At 41.6% G+C, this 15,490-nt stretch overlaps 1 protein-coding gene across 1 annotated transcript in view; it reads right to left on the bottom strand.

Moving 5' to 3' along the window:
* MAPKBP1 (mitogen-activated protein kinase binding protein 1) overlaps window positions 1-15,490 on the bottom strand; it is a 164,068-nt gene that overhangs the window by 25,077 nt on the left and 123,501 nt on the right. The window contains exon 20 of the mRNA XM_084846278.1: window positions 14,932-15,057. Coding sequence (XP_084702404.1) covers window positions 14,932-15,057 — 126 coding nt within the window. The remainder of the gene's footprint in view (window positions 1-14,931; window positions 15,058-15,490) is intronic.

Below are 15,490 nucleotides of genomic sequence, written 5' to 3'. Positions count from 1 at the left end.
AAGCAGCCTTAAGAATTTAAACACAATCAATTTGTATAGCAAAGCAGATATGAGATCATCCCCAGAAAAGAAAAGGGTTTTAATGATTCCTGAGCTTTTTCATTCCAATAAATAAAAATACTCCACTTTTCTACAAATTGATCCTCTATTAATCTCCTTTCTCCAACTTTTATCATATTAATCAGTTTAACCATAGTAGCCATATCCTAGACCTAAGACACCATCATTAATTGAAGGTGGGTTAACTTTCTTCAAACTAAAACTGATTGCTATTTGGGCCACAAGCAACTATGCCCTCAAGATACCCCAAAATAACTACCAATGGGTTCTTAGGGAGTGCATACCCCCAAATTAAACTGATCTCATTCAACATTGAGGACCAAAGCCTTATAACTGGGCTAGGCCAAAAGATACGTAGAATATTTGCTCTCTCTGAGCCACACTTCCAGCATTTCTCTGCAGTCTGCTTATAGATCTTATTTAGTCTAGCTGTCAGGATTGATTCTGAGCACAGGGAGATAGTTAGAAGCTCAGATTCAGAAGAGGAATAGCCAGAACCAGGGGATGCATTTTCCCAAGCCAGTTCAAATGTGGGTAGGCGTGCTTCTCAGGTTACTTACTATCAGATGGCTGGAACTGAAGCCCCCCCCCCTTACCCCCCTCTGTGAGAAGCCGGGAGGAGGAGGAGAGTGGGGGCTGTGACCTAAGAGATGCTAGACTACGGCACAGAGCTAAGAGGGAAATGTCACAGGCGGAGCTCAGACGGTCGACCTGGTTAGCGATGTGTGAGAGGCGACTTAGGGAAGCATCACTGGAAGGGTGAGACATCCCTCCCTAAGTTAGTCTAGTCAGCAAGCCTCACTTCAAACTGTAGGCAAAGCAGGTGTTCCCATTTGAATCCCCTGGGGGCATTCCTTTGTAGCCTGAGAGTCTTTGAGGATTTGCATCTGTAATGAACCTGTTGATAATGAATTAAAGGCCTGAGACTGAAGCCTCTCTATTTGTGTGTGTGAGTGCATCAGGAAAGAGGGGGCCCAAGGGAAACATGACACTAGCTTGTCTTAAGTACCATCTAAACATGAGCTTATAACAACTTCCCTTGATGTTCATGCACAGTGTGCTTTTGGGGTTGGTCTTCTGAATCTACTCCCATACCTTCTGGCCAATATTTCTTCCTAAATCTTTTTCCCAGTTGACCTAATATGAGTTTTTATTTACATCTTATTTAGCCAGTATTCTATACATTTGACTTAATGTTCCCTTGGATAACTTACTTGTAATTATTTCAAATTCAGAACATTCCCTCAAGGAACGATATTTAGCTATTACATTTACAATTATGTGCCTTACTTGTAAGTATTGGAAAAGTGGGATATGGTTTTGCCCTGTTGTTCATTTCTTTCCCCATAACCCTTGACTAGCCCATTTCTGAACAATTTCCTGATCTCAGTTAAATCATTTCTTCCCAAGCTTTCGTATTATCAACAATATTTTTATTTATTACCTGTTCAATATGATTTACTGACAATGGCAAAAAAAACAGGACTTAGTTTACTTTTAAACATTTGCTATATTTTAAAGCCCCTTCATGGATCACTGCCTTGTTGTGGCGAAGGGGCTTGCGTAACTCAGTGAAGCCATAAGCTATGCCGTGCAGGGCCACCCAAGACGGACAGGTCATGGCAGAGAGTTCTGACAAAATGTGGTCCACTGGAGAAGGAAATGGCAACCCACTCCAGTATTCTTGCCAAGAAAACCCCATGGAACGTATCACAAGGCTAAAAGAGATGACGCCGGAAGATGAGCCCCTCAGGTCGGAAGGTGCCCAATATACTACTGGGGAAGAGCAGAGGGAATTTCCAAGTAGCGCCAGAAAGAGTGAAGCGGCTGGGCCAAAGCCGAAAGGACACTCAGCTGTGGATGTGTCTGGTGGTGAAAAGAAATTCCGATGCTGTAAAGAACAATATTGCTTAGGAACCTGGAATGTCAGATCAATGAATCAAGGTAAGCTGGAGGTGGTCAAACATGAGATGGCAAGATTGAACATCGACATCTTGAGAATCAGCGAACTAAAATGGACAAGCATAGGTGAATTTAATTTAGGTGACCATCATATCTACTACTGTGGGCAAGAATCCCTTAGAAGAAATGGAGTAGCACTCATAGTCAATAAAAGGGTGGGAAAAGCAGTACTGGGGTACAATCTCAAAAACGATAGAATGATCTCAGTACGAATCCAAGGCAAACCATTCAACATCACAGTAATTCAAGTCTATGCCCCAACCACTGATGCCGAAGAAGCTGAGGTTGATCGGTTCTATGATGACCTACAACACCTTCTAGAACTAACACCCAAAAAAGATGTCCTCTTCATCATAGGGGATTGGAATGCTAAAGTAGGAAATCAAGAAATCACCGGGATAACAGGCAAGCATGGCCTTGGTGTACAAAATGAAGCAAGACAAAGTCTAATAGAGTTTTGCCAAGAGAACACACTGATCATAGCAAACCCTCTTTTCCAACAGCACAAGAGGCGACTCTACACATGGACATCACCAGATGGTCAATATCGAAATCAGATTGATTATGTCCTTTGCAGCCAAAGATGGAGAAGCTCTATACAGTCAGTAAAAACAAGACTTGGAGCTGACTGTGGCTCAGATCATGAGCTTCTTATTGCAAAATTTCAGCTTAAATTGAAGAATGTAGGGAAAACCACTAAACCATTCAGCTATGACCTAAATCATATCCCTTATGAATATACAGTGGAGGTGAGGAATAGATTTCAGGGATTAGACCTGACAGAGTGCCTGAGGAACTATGGACAGAAGTCTGTAACATTGTTCAGGAGGCAGCAACTCAATCCATCCCAAAGAAAAAGAAATGCAAGAAAGCCAAGTGGCTGTCTGATGAGGCTTTACAAGTAGCTGAGGAAAGAAGGGAAGTGAAAAGCAAGGGAGAAAGGGGAAGTTATATCCAACTGAATGCAGAGTTCCAGAGAATAGCAAGGAGAGACAAGAAGGCCTTCTTAAATGAACAATGCAAAGAAATCGAGGAAAACAATAGAATGGGAAAGACTAGAGATCTCTTCAAGAAAATCAGAGATCTCAAGGGAACGTTTTGTGCAAAGACAGGCATGATAAAGGACAAAGAAGGCAGGGACCTAACAGAAGCAGATGAGATTAAGAAGAGGTGGCAAGAATACACAGAAGAACTATACAGGAAAGATCTGAATGTCCCTGATAGCCATGATAGTGTGGTCACTGAACTTGAGCCGGACATCCTAGAGAGTGAAGTTAAGTGGGCCTTAGGAAGCATTAGTAACAACAAAGCTAGCCGAGATGACAGTCTTCCAGCTGAGCTATTTAAGATCCTAAAAGATGATGCTGTTAAAGTGCTGCACTCAATATGCCAACAAATTTGGAACACTCAACAGTGGCCACAAGACTGGAAAAGGTCAGTTTACATTCCAATTCCAAAGAAAGGCAACGCCAAAGAGTGTTCAAACTACCGTACAATTGCGCTCATTTCACATGCCAGCAAGGTGATGCTCAAAAACTTACAAGCTAGGCTTCAAGCAGTATGTGAACCGAGAACTACCAGAAGTACAAGCTGGGTTTCGAAGAGGCAGAGGAACTAGAGATCAAATCGCCAACTTTCGCTGGATCATGGAGAAAGCAAGAGAATTCCAGAAAAATGTCTATTTCTGCTTCATTGACTACGCTAAAGCCTTTGATTGTGTGCATCACAACAAACTATGGCAAATTCTTAAAGAGATGGGAGTACCAGACCACCTTACCTGTCTCCTGAGAAACTTGTACGAGGGTCAAGAAGCAACAGTAAGAACTGGACATGGAACAACCGATTGGTTCAAAATTGGGAAAGGAGTACGACAAGGCTGTATATTGTCACCCTGCTTATTTAATTTATATGCAGAGTACATCATGAGAAACGCCAGGTTGGATGAATCACAGGTCGGAATTAAGATTGCCGGGAGAATTATCAACAACCTCCGATACGCAGACGATACCACCCTAATGGCAGAAAGTGAAGAGGATCTAAAGAGCCTCTTGTTGAGGGTGAAAGTGGAGAGTGCAAAAGCTGGTTTGAAACTCAACATTAAAAAAATGAAGATCATGGCATCTGGCCCCATCACTTCCTGGCATATAGAAGGGGAAGAAATGGAAGCAGCGACAGATTTTATTTTCTTGGGCTCCAAGATCATCGCAGACGGTGACTGTAACTATGAAATTAAAAGATGCTTGCTCCTTGGGAGGAAAGCCATGGCAAACCTAGACAGCATAGTAAGAAGCAGAGACATCACCTTGCCGTTGAAGTTTCATATAATCAAAGCTATGGTTTTCCCAGTAGTAACATATGGCTATGAGAGCTGGACTATAAGGAAGGCTGAGCGCCGAAGAATTGATGCTTTTGAACTGTGGTGCTGGAGAAGACTCTTACGGGTCCCCTGGACTGTGGAGGAGGTCAAATCAGTCAATCCTAAAGGAAATCAACCCTGAGTGCTCATTGGAAGGACAGACACTGAAGCTGAAGCTCAAATATTTTGGCCACCTAATGAGAAAAGTCACTGGAAAAGACCCTGACGCTGGGAAAGATTGAAGGCAAAAGAAGAAGGGGATGGCAGAGGATGAGATGGCTAGATAGCATCACCGATGCAATGAATATGAACTTGAGCACACTCCGGGAGAGAGTGGAGGACAGGAAGGCCTGGCATGCTATGGTCCATGGGGCCACGAAGAGTCGGACACGACTTAACGACTGAACAACAACAACATATTTTAAAGAGATTCCTAGTACAGGGGTTTTTTCTAATCATATCTAAATCCTTTTTGCTGCAAAACCAAAAAGTATCTTAATGCAGGTTGTTAATTTATGCCACTCTATCTTTGTCCCCTTATCCAGTGTGAACCATGATTTTAATCAAATCAGTGTGGATGCTGTATAATACCTCCTAATACATGGGAATGCTATACCTTCTAAATTATGTGAGTGATACAGTACATTGGCAGTTACTCTAGGTTTTTTCCCTACTCACAAGAAATTTAGTTGTCAGGGTGGAAACTAAGCCCATAGAGCCCCAGAGCAGTTCTGATTCTGAGGAGGAACAGCAATCCATGGGAGAGGAGCTCACTCATCTCTCACAAGCACAGCAGCTGGCAGAGATTCCTCCTGCCAGCATTCCTGAGAGAAATAGTGACCCTGGCAGTGAGAGAGCGGTGGAGGGGGGCTTGCTGGACGCTCGGCGCAGACGCAGGGAGCGGCGACAGATGGAGGGTGCCGAAAGGAGGTGCTCTGCTCGTTTGGCGCTCAAACAACGGTCGCGTCCTGAGGACCCAAGAGTAAGAGGGAGGATCTCTCCATAGCCCATAAGTTCAGGGTCTTCCTGTGGTTCTCCTTCAAACGGCGACCAACTGCCTTACCTGGAGCTTAGGCTACTCTGCTATCTACCCCAGTGCAGTTCCTTGCTTAGTCGCTAGTGATTAGTATCTGTAAGTCTCAATAAGTAATAAAGGAATAAAGGCTTGAAAAGAATCCTCATCATCTGTGTCCTGAGTTGGCTATTGGAGGGGACTGTAAGAGGCAGCTAGGGCGCTCCTGACATTAGTATTACTTTTTGCCATTTAGTAATAACCAATGTATTAACCTGTAATGGACTATTCCAAAATAGGAAAAGTAATCATGATAGCACATTCATTTTAGTAATAGATATATGCTCAGTCCAGGATGTTCGCAAATTTTTCCAACTTTCAAAATCTCTATGGAATTTCTTCCCATAATTCATTGTGATTAAAGGGGCCAAGATTTTCTAAATTTGGGGCTATCCAGACTCCCAAATATTTAATTATGGAGTCTCTCCATGGAATTAAGAATGTTCTGGTAATCATATCTCCTCCTTTTTTTCCAAATGAAAACCCACCCATTCTGACTTATTTATATTATACCCTTTATATCCTGAAAGTTTACCAAGTTTTGCAAACACGTTTAGCATTTTCCCGAATGACTCGGCTGGTCTTTGTAAAACTAAAGCTATATCATCTGAATAAAGATTAACTTTACATTCCTCTTGCCCAAATTGTACACTCTCTCCCACTTTTCTCCTACCAGGATGAATTCTACTAAAGGTTCAACTGACAAAGCAAAGAATAGGGGGGACACTGGACAACCTTGATGAATACCACACTGCAACTGAAATGCATCAGACCTAACTCCATTTATGCATAGAGGGGCTGTTGGTTTTGCATGTATCACTTTAATCCAGAAAAAAATTACTGTCCAGTCCAAACTTATCCAAAACTTGATATAAATATTCTCACTCTATGCAATTAAATGCTTTCTCAGCATCTAGAAAAAGAATACCATACAGTATTTTATCTGCTTAATGTTATATATTGTATTTAAAGGCCTATGGATGTTCATTGACAATTTTCTTTCCTTGATTAATCCAGTTTGGTCTTCCCCAATGTAGTTACTTATTATGCTATTTAATTGCTTAGCTAATATGCTTGTCCATATTTTAAAATCTTTCTTATTTATTTATTTATTTATTTATTTATTTATTTCTATACCGCCCAATAGCCGAAGCTCTCTGATTAAGCTCTCTGATCAAAAATCCTCATTAAGAAGGGCAATAGGTCTATATGATTCTGTTTTTGAGTGATCGCTCCCTTGTTTTAGAATAAGTAGTATTTTTGCCTCCTCCCAAGATTTTGGAACTCATTTTTCCATCACTTCATTTAGAGTATTCAATAAATTAGCCAACAAGGAACCAAAAAAATTCTTATAGTATTCTTCTGTAAAACCATCTAGACCTGGGGTCTTGTTTTTCTTTAGTCCATTTATAGATGTGCAAAGCTCTGCCACAGTAATTGGTTGTTGCAGCTGATCAGCCTCTGCCAAGGTTATAGAGAGTAGTTTAACATCATAAAGAATATACTGTCTAATACTGTCTATTAGTGGCTTTTCTGAGGTATAAAGATTTTTTTTTAATAATATACGCTAAAAGCCTCAGCAAAGTCATCAGGGAATACTGCAACTTTGTTTGGGCTACTGTGTTATTACATTGCCATTTTTTAAAACTGTGATGCCAGTTTTTAAAAATAGACAGACAATAGTCTGTCCAGCTTATTATTAATAGTCTGTCCATTTTCAAAATATCTTTGCTTTAAATATCGTAAAGATTTCTCCTCTGACACACAGTTGATGAAATCTAATTGTTTTCTAAGCACTTCGAGTTTCTTATAAATACGTTGTAAACAGGATAGTTTATATTTGTACTCAAATTCAGTTGTGATTTCCAAAATTTTCTTACACCGTTTCTTCTTCAGGTGTGATGCTTTTTGTATAATATACCTCTTATCACTGCTTTTGAGGCTTCCTGAACCACTATATGATCAGATACAGAGGGCATGTTAATTTTAAAATATTCTTCTAATTTCTCTATTATTGTCTGTACCACCTACTCATTCTGTAATAGTAAATTATCTAAACACTACAACCATGGGGCAGATTTTGTTTTACCTAACTAAATTCTTAAATATACTGGTGCACATACACTGAGGCACAATCTGCATAATCAGTGGTCCAATCTCAATTCTCTCTACTAGCTGTGTTATACAAGGTGAGGTAAAAAAAATAAATCAATGCAAACGTAGGAGTGATGCAGGATAGAAAAAAGTGTACTCTCTCTCTAAAGGGTGACAATACCCATCCTTGGGTAATGTTCTCTTGAAAGTTTATGGGGAGATAATTTGCAGAGGCATTGTCTTTTGATCTATCCATCTTAGGAGAAATTACCCCATTAAAATCACCACCAATTATGATCTCACTATCAGGGCTGGAGCTAATGAACCCATTTCCCCCCCCCCCCCAAACTCTTTTGATTACTGTTGGAGCCATAACTATTCCCCCAAAGGATTGGAATTTCACCTAAGGAACCTATACCAAATATATATTGTCTGTCAGGATTTTTTATCCAATCAATGTGAGAAAGAAGGGCATCATCCTTAATTATTACTGCCACTCCTTTTTTCTGGTCTGCACAAGCTGCAATTACTTCCACTAAATCCAACCCTCTCAAATAACTTTCTTCATTGTTTTCAATGGGAGAGTTAAATGCACACTTCAATCTCCCTCACTAAAAATTAATGGTATTTAAAAGTTACTAAATGTGGCTAAATTGTGCCCTTAGTAATTTCCTCTCATCCTTTTATGCTTTACTCAGTTCTATCACTACTACAAAAAAAAACCCAAGACAAACTTTGTTGTGCCACACAGAGGCAATCTGCCCATCGTTGGGCAAGAAAGGTAATTTAATACCGTTATAAGAAGGACTACAATGCAAACACATCTGCAGAACCTCAGCACCATAGCTTCATGATAGGTTGCACTGCCCAACCCTGAGACCCAATGAAAGAGTGCTTAGCATACCTGGGATAGGTCTTTAATCAAAATGGATTAAGACAAGAATTCCCAGCATGAGCCCTGAGCATAAACTTTCACCCAAGAGACACATATTTTCCCCTTCCAACTAAAGCAAAAACTGAACCAAGGCAGCTAAGAATGCCAGGTTTCAAGTAATGTCATATTTAAATCCATCCACATCACACATGAAGTATTGTATGCCACTAGTAACTTTAATGAAGTACTACAGATAAGTGTTTAGTGCAAGTTGTTATTCAGGAGACAAAATAATTTGGTCTACCAAATACAGGATAGTCTGGCTAGGGAGCAACTTTCCCTGCAACGTATAAATTGCCAGCAGTGAGCTTTTCCAAATGAGGCTTTCATTGTGCACTTGTCACTCTTTGTAGTTGTTTATGGATGCTTTAGATGACATCATGACCCTCCAATTTCACTTCTGTTTTTTAAGAGAACTTTGGAGTGGGGGGTTGGAGCGGGGAAAATGCAGTATTTTTTGGCATCACAAAACAAAGCCCAAGTCCCCACAGTGTAGTTGTGTTATTCCACTATACCACAGTGCTACCTAGATGTAAAATGGAAAGGCAGGAAAAGAAAACAGCTTCATGTAGAGTGCTGACCTTAATTCTGCCGTGAAACGAAGTAGAAACAGCAGGTTAAACAGTCTTGTCTAGAAAAGCTCAGTATGAAAATAGGGCAAAATGGGCACCAGGGATTGAAGTACTTGCTTCTTTATAAAAATAGAGAATTCTGACTTTCAAATTAAAAAGGTAAAGGTGTCCCCAACCAGTCGTGTCCGACTCTAGGGTGCGGTGCTCATCCCCGTTTCTAAGCCGAAGAGCCAGCGCTGTCCGAAGATGCTTCCGTGGTCATGTGGCCAGCATGACTGAACACCGAGGTGCACGGAACGCTGTTAGCTTTCCCGCCCAGGCGGTACCTATTTATCTATTTGCAATTTCTTGCTTTCGAACTGCTAGGTTGGCAGAAGCTGGGACTGAAGACGGGAGCTCACTCCGTCACGCAGCACTCGGGTCTCGAACTGCTGACCTGCCGACCTTCCAGTCTGCACTTCAGCGTCTTAACCACTAAGCCACCACGGCCCCTGACTTTCAAATTAGCAAGCACTTAAAACACTGCCATGAGTCTGAAACTTTTGTTCTATCAGCACTTCTTGCAGTCCTGCTGCTTGACTATATCTATGGGGAGCTGATGGATTCCTGAGCCTGCCTTTGAGCAGATTGCCGATTCTGATGGCTTTTTGGTCCCTTTCAATTATGTACTTCTGTAATATTGTGGGGATGAGGCCAGGAACATAAGAAGAACCATGCTGGCTCAGACCAACCATCTAGTCCAGCTTACTTTTGCCACAGTGGTCAACCAAATGTCTATGGGAAGCCCACAAGCAGGACATGAATGCAGTAGCACCCTAAGCAACTGGCATACAGAGGCATATTGCCTATGATACTGGAGGTGATAGCCATTGATAGCCTGTTCCTCATGAATTTGTCTAATGCCCCTTTAAAGTGATCCAAGTTGGTGGCCATCAATACATATTGTAGCAGCGAATTCCACAGTTTAACTATGCACCATGTGAAGATGTACTTCTTTTGATCAGTCCTGAACCTGTCACTGTACAGCTTATTGGATGACCTTGGGTTCTGGTATCATGACAGAGGAAGGAAAACATCTCCATATCTACTTTCACCACATCATGCATCATTTTATACACTTGTATCATGTCCTCCCTTACTCGGCTTTCTTCTAAGCTTAAAAGCCCCTTTCCTCATAGGGGAGTTACTCCAGCCCCTGGATCATTTTGGCTGGGTTTCTACACTTTTTCCAGCTCTCCAGGAGCAAGCACTGCTCTATTCTGGTTAAGCCAGCAGCTGGACAAGAGTGTGCAAGCAACCAAACAGAAGTTCTGGGAATGATTTATTTCATCAACACAAATTAACACCTTTGATCCCTTCTGAGGTTATTCCAACAATGAAGCCCTTCTGGCCGTTTTCATCCGGTGCTTCTGTGTTGCCTTGGAGCAGCCACCTCCTATGCAAGGGCTGGGTGTGGTTCTTAGCCCTGTATGCATTGATTGGAAAATACTTCCACAGTTCTTGCTGGCTAGATGTGCATCGCTGATATGAGTCCAGCTGGAGAACTTCCCATGTGCAGTACATTTGTAATACTGCATAAGGAAGTATTTATTTTTTTAGGTGCTATAAATTTTAGTTGAACTTTTAAAAAAACAGGACATACATAACAGACTAGCCTTAACTGTCACAGTGCTTCATACACCCTCAATATATAACCTTTCCTGCATGATAAAAAATATATGCATAAATGAACAAGAAAAAATTAAGAACGCAGAATGTATTAAAAAGCTTTGTATAAACCCTGGCTTGAAAATACACAGTGCTAACTATATGTAAAATGAACTCAATATACTTCCCACCTGCTACAAGTAAAAAACAACAACAAATCCAGTTCAAGAGCTCAGAAAAAAAAGATTCCACCCTAGAAACACCACTATTAGAATCTGAATCTCGAATAAAGCATAAGGTAAAGAATAGAGCATAAACTAAAGAAAATGTTTTACAAGATGTACTTCAAGAAATCATTACTGTATAAACAGAGAAAGGGACCCATGCAATTCTTAGTGGTCATCAGCTGAGCACTTCATCACAGTGGCCCAGTACAGATATGATAAGCCCAGTCCTGGTTTGGAGACTTGTGAATGTTTCATGAACTGACACACTATTCCTCCCTTGTACTTCCCTCCTCAGCTTCTTGATTTGTTCTAGTGATAGTTTGCAGCAACACCTAAATTGGCAAACGATGATTAGCACTGCCTCCAAAGCATGGTTTGCACCCCCACTGCAGCCCATACCATGGTTTCATATCATGATTTAGAGGCAAGGTGCCATCCATAATTCACCAGATGTGACATCATGGTAAACTATGACTGGAGAAAAATAGGAAGTGGAGGAGGAATCCACATACAGTATGGTGGGGGGAGAGCTAAGAGAGGGTAAGGAAGGAACACATGAAGCCGATGGCACAATCCTAAAACTATATGTTCATGTTGTATCAGTTGCAGAATAGAGAACATGCGGTTTCAAATCCAAAATCTTCCCTTCTCCCACCTGCCACATCAGCAACCTCATTCCCACCACATCCCAAAGAGTTCTTACTTGGCTCATTCATTTTGTGATCTTCTCAAAATGTAGAGCTACTGAAGGCACTAGACTGGCTTCCAAAAACATCCTCCATCCATAACTTTGTTTCTTAGACCAAGTTTAAACAATGGAACTACTAAAGTTAAGCTAAAAATATTAGAGCAGTTAAATGCTTCTGCAGACCCCCCCCCCCCCCGGCTACACAGGAGCCAACATCCTTACAAATATCAAGCTGTAACCCAATCTATATATCTATCTCCAGTCTAACATAAATGCACATCCACAAAAAAACAAACATGTGCCTTACACAAGGTCCCCAGATTTTTAGCTCCATACAGTGATGCTGTGATAGTAGTTTACATCCTTCGAAAATTCAGGAAGCAGTGTTTTCAGATCTCTGCTCATATCCAGCAACACGGGCCAGTGCAGAGAACAAGCCTTTTAAAAGCTAGCCAGACAGAAAGTATGCGGCTTAAGCAAAGAGGTCACCAAACGTGTTTTCCAACAAACTGCTGGGCTTGGTATGTCACAGGCGCAACCCTCCAAGCAAGGGCAGTGACAAATGAGCCTTACAATATTGACTGAAAACGGGAGTGTCCGATACAGGCTGCGCCTCAAAAAGGCAAAAGCTCTGCAGCTGCCGGAATGGTGAAGAGAGTTTGCTATAAAAAGAACACTGCTCCACCACTCCAGCATTTTTGGCTTGAAAAGGCTTCTCCACAGCTCAATACGGAGGCACAGCAGGAGAGATGCAGCGCAAGGGTTTAATTTCAGCAGTGACTCGGCAGTGATTGGAACCTTGCAATGCCAAAGCTCAACCATGGAACATGTCAAACAGAATACAGCACTTCTGAGCACACACAAAGTGCTTTTCCCCCATCCTCTCCAAAATACTGCAACTGCCCCCTGCCCTCTGTTGTATCAAAGAAGCTTCCAATTGACATGATCTGAATTCCGGACAAGCCTCAGACAGAATCTGTTTTTAGAAGTTAAAAAGTATTCACAGTGCACAATGTGCTTCTCTTAGAGCAGTGTTGGACAACTTGTGGACTGAAACTCCCATCAACCCTAGCTTGAATAGTCAATGGTGAGGAATAATGGGAGCTGCAGACCAACGACAAGTTGCCCATCCCTGCCTTAGAGAAATAGGGAAAACCTTTGCCTAGTAGGAACCCCATTTCTCCCACACAAAGACAGGGTTGTTCACACAACTCACTAACCCACACTCAGTGGTTGAGTGTGGGTTGTTGCTGAACCATGGGTTAGTGTGTTGTCTGAACCCAGGACATTTTCCAGAGTGTGGCTTGTTAATCATGTAATGTGGCTTGCTAACCACCCTGAACAACCCAACAACAAACCATGACCAGGTTCAGACGATCATGGGGGCAAAAGAACCCATTGTTAGTTCTTTCCCCGCTCATGAGCATGCTGCTCACACAGCTGCGATTTACATAATTATCTGCAATTCAGCGCAGGTTGCCATGTCATCCGAACCCAGTGCATGGTACAGCAGGGATGGCTTTGTACCCACCCTACAACCCATGAATTGCACTAGGGGTTGTGGGGTGGCTGAGAAGCCACTCCCGCTGTACACCAGGTTCAGACGACATGGTAATCCACATGGCATCATGGGTAATTATTAAATCACAGTCACATATCCAGCAAGCACAGGGGCAGGCAAAGAACCAACAATGGGTTCTTTCGCCCCACAACTGTCCAAATGCAGCCCATGGGTTCTCAAAGTGGCTTCTTCAAGAAAAGTAAGCCACATTGCATGGTTAACAAGCCACACCACAGAAAATGTCCTGGGTTCAGATAACATGCTAGCCCACAGTTCAACAAACAACCATGGTTCAACAACAGCCCACACTGTGGGTTACTGTGTTGTATGAACCCAGTCATTTTGTGCTCTGTTCTTAAAAGTATCAATAGGTCCATGTAATTATCTTAAACAAATAATTTAACAGCCACTTGACTGCTCTAAATTACTCCTCTATCTTGTCTTTTCCAACACCATGCAAGTTTGTAAGCAACTATAGGTTTTTTCCTAAATAAATCTGGTTATTTCTACCATGCATGTTTCTCTGTACCGATAGAGAAATATTTGACAAACAGCACACATATGAAGCTGCAGTGCTCATAAAATAATTTTGTGCTAAGGCAAAGGCTTTTCAAGAAGATTATTGCTGTGGTTTGGTGCTACTGTTGTTATAATTGAAATTAATTTTAATGCTGTGTTTATCTTATATTTGGTAGTATTTTTAGATGAAGCTCAGAAGAATAAGCATCTAAAGGAGACAATGGGTGAGAAACAAACATTAAAAAAATCCAGCTATTCATGGCTGTGTCTGAGACCTTGATTTGATCTACATCTCATGTTATCCTTGCGGCACCACTTTCCTGTGATAAGTTTTCTTTGCCCCATACCAATATCTAATAGCACTATTCCCCTATGACTTTCCACATTCCTTTCCCTCAGGTCATTCTGATGAGGTTCTGCTTTCCATCCCTTCTATTCATGAAGAGACATCTGCTAGAACTTGGAGGAGAGCCATTGCAGTTGTGGCACATGTTCAATAGAATGGAGAAAGTGCTTAGGGAGAAGTTTTCCTCCCTCTCTCATAATACTAGAACCCAGGGTCATCCAATGAAGATAAGTGGTGGGAGTTTCAGGACAGATAAAAGGAAGTACTTCTTCAAACAGCACATAGTTAAAACTATGGAATTCACTACCACAAGATTTTCTACATGAGGCATTTATCATGCACTCATCGTTCCCTATTCATGGCTGTTCATGGGTTCTTTAGACGATGACGTGACCCTCAAGTTTTGCTTCTGTGTCTAACCAGCACTTTCAGCGAGTTTTTTTTTAGACTAGGGAAAATGCGGCATTTAATTGGGAATGTGAAAGAAAGGCTTAGAAAGCACAATTTCCTCTGTATACCAGTTGCTAGGGTACATGAGTGAGAGGGTGCTGTTGTACTCATGTTCTGCTTGTGGGTTTCCCATAGGCAGCTGGTTGTCCACTAGGGGGAACAAAATGTTGGACTAGGTAGGCTCTTCTGTGTTTAAAGACAGACATGGCAGCACCACACACCTCCTTATTGGTTTGTAAAGGTTGTTAGCAATGCTATTAGGAGAACATAAGGTATAGCAGTGAATATTATTACAAAGACTTAACAGTGAAACTCCCCTTAATACAGACACAGAACGATCAGCACAAGACAGCACAATCAGTACAATCAAGTCATCAACAAATGCAAAGTAAATGCCTTTTGATACTGAAAACTGTCAACACAGGAGCACCACTTCCTCCTACCTGGTGAGCCCAGCTGTTTTGCCTGGTTGTACTTTTTCTACTTGCTTCCCTCTCTGTTTCATGTCAGCCAGCCTCTGCCTCATGTTGATGGTCATCTCAGAACTTAGACGCCAGATGAAAATACAACTGGAAGCAGAATACATACACAGGTCTTGTTTTAGACTGAGATGTCCCAATCCTTTCCTGATATGCCTATCTGCAAAAGATGAGCTCTCCTACAAGTTTTTATATTCTCCTCTTCAGTGGCACTCTGCAGTGTACCCTACCTACTTGGGACCCACTGCCTCCAATCTTCAGAAAGTCTAGGATGCTACAGTTCTGCACACTCTTCCCAATAATTCCCAACATGTTCAACATGCCTCTCTTTGGAAGACCTACATTTTAGAGAACAGTCCCACTTCAGAAATTAGGATTCTCCATTTATAACTTTTGAGGAAACCAGTCAAGATTCTAGAACAGAAAGCAAAGGAGAAGGAAAAAATACAAAATCTCCACAGGGACTGTTACTCAGAGTCAAATTCTTTGCAAATCCAGCCCCTATTTTTTAATGTTACTTTCC

The sequence above is a fragment of the Heloderma suspectum genome, chromosome 1 (assembly GCF_057233095.1).
Source record: "Heloderma suspectum isolate Gila_16-S chromosome 1, 16-S_ref, whole genome shotgun sequence".
Classification (NCBI taxonomy): domain Eukaryota; kingdom Metazoa; phylum Chordata; class Lepidosauria; order Squamata; family Helodermatidae; genus Heloderma; species Heloderma suspectum.
The sequence above is the reverse complement of the archived record's forward strand: the minus strand, read 5'-3'. Positions and strand labels throughout refer to the sequence as shown.